The sequence below is a fragment of the Canis lupus genome, chromosome 10, assembly GCF_048164855.1.
Source record: "Canis lupus baileyi chromosome 10, mCanLup2.hap1, whole genome shotgun sequence".
In the NCBI taxonomy this organism is placed as follows: Eukaryota; Metazoa; Chordata; class Mammalia; order Carnivora; family Canidae; genus Canis; species Canis lupus.
In genome coordinates this window covers 52,662,196-52,674,884 of record NC_132847.1, presented here as the reverse complement: position 1 = coordinate 52,674,884, position 12,689 = coordinate 52,662,196, and the positions used below count along the sequence as shown (strand labels likewise).

Here is a 12,689-nt window from a genome sequence, read left to right as displayed (position 1 = left end):
ATTTTAGTTTAAATACTGCTATTTCGGGATCCCTGGGTGGTGCAGCGGTTTAGCGCCTGCCTTTGGCCCAGGGCGCGATCCTGGAGACCCGGGATCGAATCCCACGTCGGGCTCCCGGTGCATGGAGCCTGTTTCTCCCTCTGCCTGTGTCTCTGCCTCTCTCTCTCACTGTGTGCCTATCATAAATAAAAAAAAAAATTAAAAAAAATTTAAAAAAAAATTAAATAAATACTGCTATTTCATTTATGTGGCACATATTAAGTATCACCTCTTCTAGGTCTGATTCTAGTTGTAAAGATAATTAGGATATGTGGAGGCTCTTAGACTCTTAAGGGGAGTGAGTGGGATGACAAACAACCATATGGTGAGGTAAGTGCTCTTATCAAGGTTTATACATGACAAACCCAGAATGAAAGCTGTTCCATTGAGCTTTCTTACTTTTAATGTCATTATTTTATCTCTCTTCTCACTCTTTATTATGTGAGGGAAATAGAGATTAGAAAGGACATTTCCTCCCAATAATTCTCATATTCTTACCCAGATGTTTCTAAGTAGCAGTCAAGGTTTTAGAACCCTGAGAAACTCCCTCACCAACTTAATGCTTACTGTTAGGATGTCATCTTGTCCAAAGTGCATTCTCTTTGGATGCCTCAAATCAAGTAAGCTCAAAATAAATTAATAAAAGTCTAATGCATTTAGAGATCTTAAATAGATCTAACTCCAGCTGTCTTAACTCTTCATGTCAGGAAGATACAGCTTATCTCTTCTAAGGAATGTTGGGCATTAAAACCAGAGCCTTCTAGTGGTACCAGGGAGGCTCAGTCGCTTAAGTGTCTGACTGGCTCAGGTCATGATCTCAGGGTCCTTGGGATTGAGCCCTGTATCAAGTTCCCTGCTCAAGGAGGAGTCTCCTAGTCCCTCTGCCCCTCCCCCTCCCACTCATTTTCTCTTTCTCTCTCCAATAAATAAATACAATCTTTAAAAAAGAAACAGAGCCTTTTAGCAGAACATTCATTCCTTTTTGCCCCTTGAACTTGAAAACTGTAGTCTTTTTGACCACATGATCCATCCTAGAGTCCTTAGTCAATTTTGAAAAAGACTTTTTCTATCCCATTTAATTGGCTTTATACAATTAGGTTTTTAATACTTCCCAATAAAAATTTTGACACAGGCCCTTGTTAAAATAATGCATTAAATTTTTGTTTTGGGGGGCACCTGGGTGGCTCAATAGTTGAGCATCTGCCTTTGGCTCAGGGCGTGATCCCAGGGTCTTGGGATAGAGTCCCAGCAGCGAGCCTGCTTCTCCCACTGCCTGTGTCTCTGCTTCTCTCTCTGTATCTCATGAAAAAATAAAATCTTAAAACATTTTTTTTTGTTATTAAAAAAATCAAACATATGCAGAAGAAGGGAGAATAGAACAATGAATCCCCTACCTGCCCATCATCTACTTTTAATGATTGTCAAGATTTTGCCACACTTAACCTCAAAATGGTACATTTTTATTTATTTTATTTTTTTTTTTAATTTTTTATTTATTTATGATAGTCACAGAGAGAGAGAGGCAGAGACATAGGCAGAGGGAGAAGCAGGCTCCATGCACCGGGAGCCTGATGTGGGATTCGATCCCGGGTCTCCAGGATTGTGCCCTGGGCCAAAGGCAGGTGCTAAACCGCTTCGCCACCAGGGATCCCCAAAATGGTACATTTTTAAAAGTCTGCTGTGTTTTGGTTCATGAGAGACACAGAGACAGAAAGAGGCAGAGACACAGGCAGAGGGAAAAGCAGGCTGGGTCGCTCAATTAAGCGTCTGACTTTTCATTTCAGTTCAGGTCATGATCTCAGGGTTATGAGATTGAGCTCTGAGTTGGGCTCCACACTGGGTGTGGAGCCTGCTTCAGAGTCTCTCTTTCCCTCTCTCATTGCCCCTCCCTCCCTTAAATGCTTTAAAAGCCTGGTGTAGTCCTTTATGCACTATAGAAATTTTATTCACTCCTTTTTACTAATTTAAGTAAAATCCTGGCAAAAAGTAATTTTCCAGCCAGTTGGAGGGCTCAGAAAATCGAAATTGATATGAAACAATTATATAGTGAAATATCCTGTGTAAAATCTATTATAAAAGGCTTTTTAGGGGCTATTAATCAAATTCTAAAGTGTAAAAGGAAGGGACTAATTTGTCTTGCTAAGGCAATCTTAGTATATGGACCAAAGGCATTGATCTGGTAAACTACTTTCAAGAATCCTATTTTCTTGTTACTAGGTTAAGAGGAATTTCTATATAGGTAAACGGTCAGTTGTTAGAGATAAGTGTATATAGCCCCGTTAGACTCAGTAAGTAAACCTGGTGAATTTTGTATCCCTAGCTCAAGGAATATTTCATCAAATATTCTAGCTGTTAAGATTGTTAAGTTCATTGAAGTCAGAGCCAGAGAAGACATGCGTCTGAATAGAAGGCTGATAGTGGTGGGCAGCACCAGTTGTAAAATTGTCCCAGGAAGAAGAAATACAGGATTGTGTTCTAACAAATACATATCAGGTGAATAAAAAGAGGAACTGAGAGAGCAAGACAAAGGGAGGGCAGAGTATACCAGGAGGAACAGAGAAAAAGTACATTGAAACCTACCACCTAGTTCAAGGTATTCAAGGATCAAGGTGATCCCAGGTAGGATAAAAAAAGAAATTAGATTGAATGATCAAGAAAACAGTAAATGTATAAGAATAATTGGATTGAGAAAAAGCAATAGATACAGGTTTTAGGTATTTTAAAGGCCTTGGAGGGGTGATCAAAACATAACTGTGTTTGATTTTGAGGATTAACCAGCCTGATTTGGGGGGATATATAGAAAGACATATAGAAGTTTTTGGAAGACCACATCTGGAAGCCAAACATATGTCTTAGAGCTAGAGCAACTCTTAGGGTTTTAGAGTTTTTTTGTTTGTTGTTGGCAGGACAGAGGATGGAGTGGATTAGGGATAGAGATAGAAGTAATCGGGAGGATTTAGTTAGTAAAAGAACTTTCTATACACCTAATATGTATAAGTTACAGATTAAAGTGTTGACACTGAGAAAGCTTTTTATATATGTAAGATGTGTATATAAGTTAGGTGTAATGTGTATATAAAATAACAAAATATACTGATACTTTGACCTCTTAAGTAGCCTTATCCTATTATTAATTAAAGCCCACTTCTAAATATATATCAGACAGAACACCTCAGAGAAAGAGAATCCTTGGACTGAGATGGAGAAAATTAGAGTTTGTGTTCGAAAACGCCCTTTGGGCATGAGGGAGGTACGTCGTGGAGAAATTAATATTGTTACTGTAAAAGACAAAGAAACGCTACTTGTTCATGAAAAGAAAGAAGCAGTTGACCTTACACAATATATTCTGCAGGTATGATGCTTTCCTTTTGTGTTTGGAATTAATATGATCAAGTGTGTAGATTTTTTTTTTGCTCTTATTTTAATGATAGCATACAAATTCTAAAACCCAATTTCTGCTTTGGGTGTTGGTATTCATACGTGATATAAATCATTAATACTCTGGACCTTCATTTTAAACAAATATAGTGCAATGGAGGAAACAAAAACGTAATTTCTACATTCTAAGGCTATAGAATTGCATCATATATTCGCTTAACACATTTTACATGAATGTTATTATACCTCTTTGGCAAAAAAGGGTCTTAAGGTGATAAAAAGAATGTAGTGGTGGTAGGTAGGACTAGTCACTGAGTATATGCCCCAGAGTGACTCTGAGATGATCCCATAGTCAGTCTCAATTCTTGCCTGTATCTCACAGTATGAACTTATTATTATGAGTTTGAATCTGGAGTTTAATATGGAGGATATGTTTTCGAGCAACAAAATTCCAGATAGCCACTCAACTGCTTATTTTGATTCTCAACTGTCTTTGGGTTTAGATTTAACTTGGTGGAAATTGAGCAGGTTACTTTGTATAGAATAGATTATAGCAAGTAAATGCAGTCCAGGGATATGATTTCACTTTTACATCTAACATATAAGGATTTAAATAGAACACTAGTGACTTAGACACATAAGAAAGTGTTCACTCCCTGCCAGAAAGATAAGAGTCCAAGAAGAAAGAGTTTGATATTGAAAGGAACTTATTTCAAGCAGATAGATAACCTTGGAATAACTTCAGTCTCCTATGGAAGCAGCAGGCCATGGATGGAAGATGCCATAATTTAGGTACTCTTAAAATTATGAAGCAATTCTTTTTTTTTTTTTTTTTTTAAGATTTTATTTATTTATTCATGAGAGAGACACACACACAGAGAGGAAGAAACACAGGCAGAGGGAGAAGCAGGCTCCATGCAGGGAGCCTGACATGGGACTCGATCCTGGGTCTCCAGGATAACACCCCGGGCTGAAGGCAGGCGCTAAACCGCTGAGCCACCTGGGCTGCCCTGAAGCAATTCTAAACAATCTAAAACAGAGGATAATCCACCAGATGTTAAGATTTGGGAATTCAAGTCTCTCTTAATCTGCCTCTATATACATTCATATTACATTCATACTATTCTCTCTCTTGCTCTCTTGTCTCAAAACCCAGTGAATGCTAGAGAGAAGAAAAGTGGTGAGTAATCTGTTGTGCTAGCATTTCACCTTAGTCAGCTGAAATTTTACTCTCCTAGAATAAATATGTTAACACTGAAGTCAAATTGTTAACACTTTCCCCCTCTTTTATATTTGGCATTGTTCATCTTTTTCTTTGGTTATCAAAATTGGGTTTCACCGCAACATTCAAAGTAATCCACTGGGTCTTTCTATGGGCACTAAATTACTAGACCACTGTATAAACAACCCAATTACTTTAACAGCATTATTGACTGCTGATCAATGCACAATCTATTAGGTCTAGATGGGAGGTATTTATTTTGAAGATGGTCTAAATGTCAATTAGTTATAATGTTATCTAGTTCCATGTCTACTTATAACCATAGTAATAGTCCTGTCCAGTTGCCATCTACCCAAGAAGCCCTTAATGATGCTTCTGTCACAGTAATTCCCTCAAAGAAGCATTGTCTTATCTTTTGTATTTTTCCATTATTCCAAAACATAATAACCTTACTTCTTTGTCATTACCATTGGTCAATACTTATTGAACACCCATAGTTTTCATAGCACTTTCTCTGCAGTTTGAACTTTGGACCTTTGCTCTCATAGGTCAAAGTCCTTACCTATCAATGTCATACAAGTGCTGGGAGGGCTTTCACCCCCTTTTCTTTCCTTAAGTGGAAAGAAGAAAAAGGAGGTTGATAGCAAACCTAGCAAATAAATATTGATCCTAGACTCTTTGGGTTTTAATTTTTAAACTTATTCAAGAATTCAAACAATAAGTTTATATATATCCATTTAATTAAATGTACTTTCAAATCTTCTTTGTTATTTAGTATATATGATCATATATATGCAATGTGCTATCCTGCTTAGCATTTAATTTTATATCAACATAATGTGTGAAAGGACAAGGAAACAAATTTGTATATATTTCATTCCATTTCTTAAATAAAGAAATATATATAGAACAAAGAGATGGTACTGAAATATATCAAAAAGTCAACAGTGGCTATCCCTGGATAGTAAGATTTGTAGATAATTTTATTTTCTTCTTTACTGTTTTCCATGTTTTTAAATTTGTCTATAATCAGCATGCTACTTTTATATAAAAAGCAAAAACATTTTTTTTAAGATTTTTATTTATTTATTCATGAGAAACACAGAGAGGCAGAGACGTAGGTAGAGGGAGAAGCAGGCTCCCTGAGAGGAGCCTGATGCAGGACTTGATCCCAGGGCCCCAGAATCATGACCTGAGCCAAAGGCAGATGCTCAACTACTGAGCCACCTAGGTGCCCCTAAAAAGTAAAAAATTTTGAGTAACATAGATATACTTGTTTCAAAATCAAAACATACAAAAAGGAATGCAGTGAAAAGTGTCCTGCTTATTCTATGTCCTCCTTGAAGGCAACCACTATTACCTGTTCTATGTTTCCAGAGATACTCTATAAATACATGTTACTTTAATAATCTGAAAAACTTATTTAAAAATAAAATATGGAACTCTGATCATATCAGGGCTAAAGTGTATATTGATACAACCTAATTAATTAAGTATGATCAAATGAAATATATGTGATGGAAAGGACTTTATGGAATATATGTATTTAGATATCTTCTGCTAGCATTTATTATATTTATATGTATTAATATGGGCAGCCCTGGTGGCTCAGCAGTTTAGCGCCGCCTTAAGCCCAGGGTCTGATCCTGGAGACCCAGGATCGAGTCCCACGTCCGGCTCCCTGCATGGAGCCTGCTTCTCCCTCTGCCTACGTTTCTGCCTCTCTCTCTTTCCCTCTCTGTGTCTCTCATGAATAAATAAATAAATCTTTAAAAAATATAAATATATATTATAATATATGCAGTAATTATAATAATACTAATCTTACATGTTCACATATCTTTCATTAAGGATATTTACAGAAGTACTAGAAAAATCAATGCCTAAGTCCTATTGGAAGGAAAGATACTAATGCCTTTAATCAATGTGTTTTCTAAGATATATACTCAAGAAGTAAAGTTATTTACAGGCACTTATAGAAGAAGATGAAGAATAGCCAAATACTCAATGAAGTAAAGGAATTTAAAAAGTTTTCACATTTACTTGTTATCATTTTTTTATTTTGCTGAGAAATGCCAAAAAAATATATATATATATTAGCAATAGATTTTATTTTTTATTATTGCCATTTTCAAGTTTATTCAAAAGTATAATGAGCCCTTATGTGCCTGTCACCCAGATTCAGCAGTTAAAAACATTTTATTATTCTTAAAGTCCTATCACATATTTCATACCACTAAAAGTTCACAGATTTCTTTATCATGCTGCACAGATTCATTATTTTCTCACCTTCTAACTTTTGGCGATATTTTCTAACTAATACATTCAACAATAATTGAATAATTTCTGTTCAGGTGACCTAGCAAATTTCTATTCCAATGTATTGTAATGATACACAAGACTGAATCAGACCTGAGTAGAGTGACTCACACAGTAAATTGGCCCAAATTCACTTTGCTGGATTTTCCCATGCAATTTTTCTCAACTGCATATTTAGAGTATGCCCAAGAGGTAGTAGAAGAAAGGGCTTAATGTCTCATTCATTGCACATGGACTGCCATTATTACACTACAGTCAGGCTTGAAATTAGGATTTTTTTTACTCAGGGTTAGTTGGTCTGCCAACATAATAAGCTTCTTAATTATGCAAATGATTATCGCTGCTAAGTTAATTCTTTCCAGATCCAGTTTAATAGGGTCTTCTATCCTTTTCCAGATTATCATGGTTTATTCATTTGGGGATTGTGGACTACTTTCTCTCCCCACCAACTCATATCCAGGCAGTGGCCAAATTTCTCATGCATTCATCTCTTTATTTTTACTGTCATCATTGAATTTAGACCCTTCTAAAACAGAGGATAATCCAGCAGATGTTAAGATTTGGGAATTCAAATCTCTGGATTACCATTGGATTACTACCAGTGTCCCTGTTCTTAGTCTGTTCACAGTGTGAAGCCAGATTAGTCTTCCAGTAAAATGGCTCAGAGCATCTCTTTCCTTTGCAAAGTTTTTTATTGTCTACCCACTATTTGCTAAATTAAATATGAACATTCTGTCCTTAAGGCTACTCCTAATACCCATGCAACATAGTCCTAATACATTATTCTTAGCCTTCTATTTCACCTTTCTATCTACCAAGATCCTATGATTCAACCACAGTGAATCTTCTCTGTTTCCTAAATGTTCCTTGTGCTTCCCTCATTTGACTGTTGCTGAGGTTTTTCTCATGCCTAGAATATCTTCCCCTGCCTCCATCTCTACCTCTAAATTCTTCTTCTTCCCGCATGGCTCTTTCTGCGTACAGTCTTTTTTCATAATGTCTCTCCCAATCAGAAGGAATATGCTTTTCCTTTGAATTCCACATGTACTTTATCTCTCAAAGGTTTTCTAGCTTAGAATCATTTGTATACTTGTCTGGATTCACATCTTTAGGTGTGAAGTTGGGGTAATGGTAGGGTAATATCTATATCTTTGGGCCTTTGGAGTGCCTACTGCAACTATACATGTTACCAGCTGAGCAATAAGTGTTCATGGAATTAAAAACTCAGCTTTGGGGGCTCTTGGGTGGTTGAATCGGTTAAGCAAGCATCTGTGTTTGGCTCAGGTCATGATCTCTGGGTCCTGGGATGGAGCCCCATGTTGGGTTCCCAGCTCAGTGGGGATCTGCCCTTCTGCCACCCCCTCCCACCCCTGCGCTCACTCTCTCTCTCTCAAATAAAATCTTTAAAAAAGAAAAAGGGGTGCCTGGGTGGCTCAGTTGGTTAAGCATCTGCTTTCAGGTCAGCTCATGATCTCAAGGTCCTGGGATCGAGCCTCAAGTCAGGCTCCCTGCTCAGCAAGCAAGTCTGCTTTTCCCTCTCCTTCTGCCCCTGTTCCTGTGCTCTCTCTCTTGCTCACTCTCTCTCTCAAATAAATAAAATCTTTTTTAAATAAATAAAACTGGGGGGGGGGGGGAGGCCAGCTATGTAACCTATGAAATGGAAGTCTTCCTTTATAATTCCTCCAAATTTCAAATATGCTAGTCCTAGCTGGGCTATGAGGATAACCCCCATAGAATTCAGTTCTCCTGGACCTAAGGAGGATTAGCTGTCATGTACTCATAATTTACTTAAGAAGGAACAAAAATCGGGGCTCCTGGGTAGCCCAGTGGTTGAGCATCTGCCTTTGACTCAAGGCGTGATCCCAGGGTCCAGGATCAAGTCCCACATTGGGCTTCCTGCATGGAGCCTGCTTCTCCCTCTGCCTATGTCTCTGCCTCTTTCTTTCTCTATCAGAATAAATAAATAAAATATTTTAAAAAAGAAAAAGAACAAAAATCGTGTGCTTTTGTTTTTACATTGTAAGAACATATCTACAGAGATCTTAAGAAAGCCCTATCATTTGATAGTTATTGATTGCTTATTTATCTCTAAGTTTGTCATAGTCAGTTACTATTAGTTGAAAACGTACTTGCACCTTTATTATGTGTTAACTAGAATAGTGAAGAAAACCCAGAAAATACCTCTTTATATAAAAATCACATTTCTTTTTCAGCATGTTTTTTATTTTGATGAAGTCTTTGGTGAAGCATGCACCAATCGGGATGTATACATGAAGACTACTCACCCACTCATTCAGCATATTTTCAATGGGTATGATAGTTATTATTTGCTTTGCTTGGTTCATACTGTTTTCCAATACATATTTCTTTATAAGTATCATTTATGTTTTTTATTTTTTTGAATTAGACATTAATTTGTGTTTTAATCCGATGAATTTAGACTCTTCTGAAGAGTGCATTGTCTCTTTTGGATTTACCAAGCATTCAGAAAATTTCAGCAAAAATATAAGTTGTCAATAATATAATTTTATGAAAGTCCTCAGAATAAAAAGGCTTAAATGGTTGTAGTTTGAACTTTTGATAATAGGAATTAAATATCCTACCCATAGTTCAGTTACTCTTTTCACTGGAGTGGGATAGGTAAGTGACTGTCACCTGTTTTTTATAGATGTATTTTTTAAATTTTGAAATAATTATTCACAATAAACATTAAATGGGACCGAAAAGGCACTAAGGACTCTGTTGTTTATTCAAAATATAGGCATGTATAGATAGAAAATGCCAAACAGCTTGCTAGAATCACGGATTCCAGAGTATTTTGACTTTTTAAAAATAATTCTTAGAACTTTAAAAATATTGAGATATAATTCAAATAAAATTAGATGCACAGATCTTAAGAAGTATTCAAGTTTGATGAGTTTTGATACTTGTATTTGTCCAAGTAACCAATACCTCAAACAAGATAGTAGACCATTTCCATCACCCCCAGAGAGTTCTCTTATGTACCCTCCTAGTAAATCTCCAACTTCCACCCTCAAGTCTTATATAACCACTGACCTTTCCTTTACTATAGATTAGTTTTGCCTGTTCTAGAATGTCACAGAAATAGAATCATTCCCATATAGGTTCTTTTATGCTTAGCTTCTTTGGCTTAGCATAATGTTTTTTGGTATTAGTACGTGTTGCATGTATCCATAGCTTTTATTGCTGAATAATGTTCCTTTCTATAAATATACCACAACTTATCCATTTTCTTGTTGATGGACATTTGGGTTATTTCCAGTTTGGGACTATAAAGCTGTATGAACATTCTTGGTCAAGTCTTTTTCTTGGACATGTTTTCATTTATCTTGGGTGAAACCTAGAAATGGAATTACTGAGTCATTGGATAGGTGTGTGTTTATAAGAAAGTATCAAACAGTTTTCTACACACCCATTTCATTTCTTTTTTTAAAAGATTTTTATTTATTTATTTGAGAGAGAGTGCAAGAGAGCAAGCACAAGAGGGAGAAACAGACTCCCTGCCAAGCAGGGAGCCTGATGTGTTGCTTGACCCCAGGACCCCAGGATTATGACTGAGCTGAAGGCAGATGCTTAAACCGACTGAGCCACCCAGGCACCTCCACATACCCATTTTATATTCCCAATAGCAATATATGTGAATCGAATTTCCTTCTTTAAAAAATATTTTTTTTTTAGGATTTATTTATTTATTGGAGAGAGAGCATGAGTATGGCAGGGAGTATCAGGGGCACCCTGTGAATTGCATTTCTATGTCACCATATTTAACATCATCAGTCTTCTTTATTTCAGCCAATCTAATGGGTATATAACTTGATCTCATTTTGGTTTGTATTTGAATTTCCCAAATGCCTAATTGAGAATCTTTTCAGAAATGTGCTCATTGGCCATTCAGATAACTTCATTTGCCCAGTTTTTTTCTTTTTATTGTTTTGTAGAAGTCATTAAAATTTTTTTTTATTCTGAGCAGGCTGAAAAAGTGAGATTCCTTTCAGGTTCAATTTCTTATGCACCAAGTCTAGGGAGTACTTTTTAAGAGAGCAAGTTTCTAAAGTTAGAATTTGAATGTTAGGCCAGTACCAATTAAAAAATAAGAGGTGCAGGAGTGCCTAGGTGGCTCAGTCACTTGAGCATGAGCCCTTGATTTTGGCTCAGGTCATGATTTTGGAGTCATGAGATTGAGCCCCCCTGTGGGAGTCTACTTGAGATTCTCTCTATCTCCCTCCCCACTGCCCCACCCCTTGCTCATGCATGTGCACACACGCACATGCTCTCATTCTCTCTAGTTCTAAAATAAATACATCTTTTTTTAAAAAGTACAAGTTAAATGCATCCATTCTGCGAACCATAATAAGAGACATTTCATATCCATATTTGTTGTTTTTCAAAAAGCGCATCTCTAAAATGTTCAGAAGATGAGGTGCCTGGGTGGCTCAGTCGTTAAACTTTCTACTCTTGATTTCCCCTCAGGTCATGATCTCAGGGTTGTGAGATCAAGTGCCGCATTGGGTTGTGCACTGGGTATGGAGCCTACTTGGGATTCTCATTCTCCCTCTCCCTTTATCCCTCCCCTCTTCACATTTTCTGTCTCTCTTAAAAAAAAAAAAAACTAAAAAATGTTCTAAAGATAAGGTAGATATTATTCTTTAGTCTCATTCTGCTGAATCTTCTGTAGTTTGTTCACATTTTCCTCCTTTAATGCTTTTCCTCACACTGCCTCTACCAGTGTATCCAAGTACCTATACAGCTGGGAGCCTGGATTCAAAAGACAAGGAGTAACTGGTCTCTACTCAAGCAGCTTAAATCTGATTAGTTACCATCTCTTTCTTCTCACACTTCCATGGTTCCTTTGCCGTTTTCCTATTACTCATTCTTTGGTTTCTTTCTGGCTTCAGGCTCCTTTCTTCATGTTCATCTCTCTGCCCACCTCCAGTATCCCCTTACCTCTGTGTCTGTACATAGACATTTTTTCTTGCTGCAAGAAGCTACTTTTATCATTCATCCATGCAATTCCTGTTCAAGAGTCTGCAATAGCTGCTTACTACTTAACATTATGGTCACTTACTGCTCTGCACTACATAGTTGGGCCTCTGATACTCAGATAATCTTGGCCTCTAGCTCCTCTGAAAACATGTGATCAGAAGATTAGTCTCTGTCTTTCTTCTTCACCTCTAATTCTGCAGTTCTTCACAGTCCTAACCACACACATACCCACCCACATGCGGGAATAGTGATTCTCACTTAGAATCACATGATGTCAGGGCTAGAAGGAATCTTAAAAAAACAAGTAACCTATTAATTTATTAATGAAAGTGAAAACTGAGGCCTTTAGAAAAGCTCTTTTATGAGTCATTCCTCAACTATTTTGCTTATACTGATTTTACCTCTGTCTAAACTTCCTTAATGTTTATGAGTAGTCACTAACACCTTGTTCATATAGTCTTCCATTGTCTATTGTATTTATTTTAATTCTCTATTTAAAGATTGTATTTATTTATTTGACAGAATATAAGCAGAGGGAGTGGCAGATAGAGGGAAAGGGAAGCAGGCTCCCCAAGGAGCAGGGACTCCCTGATGCACAGCTCGATCCCAGGACCCAGGGATCATGACCTAAGCCGAAGACAGACACTTAACCAACTAAGCCACCCAGGCATCCCAATTTTCTATTACTTCTTTCATCAAACTTACCTTTTAGGATTAAGGCAAAATC

General features: G+C 37.0%; 1 protein-coding gene across 3 annotated transcripts in view; it reads left to right on the top strand.

Annotated features, from left to right (window-relative positions):
* KIF24 (kinesin family member 24) overlaps positions 1-12,689 on the top strand; it is a 78,435-nt gene that overhangs the window by 30,018 nt on the left and 35,728 nt on the right. For all 3 annotated transcript variants that reach the window (XR_012038188.1, XM_072841694.1, XM_072841693.1), the window contains exons 3-4: positions 3,202-3,391; positions 9,172-9,269. Coding sequence is in view for 2 of the 3 variants with exons in the window: in XM_072841694.1 (XP_072697795.1) it covers positions 3,202-3,391; positions 9,172-9,269 (288 nt within the window). In the remaining variant the exon portion in view is untranslated. The remainder of the gene's footprint in view (positions 1-3,201; positions 3,392-9,171; positions 9,270-12,689) is intronic.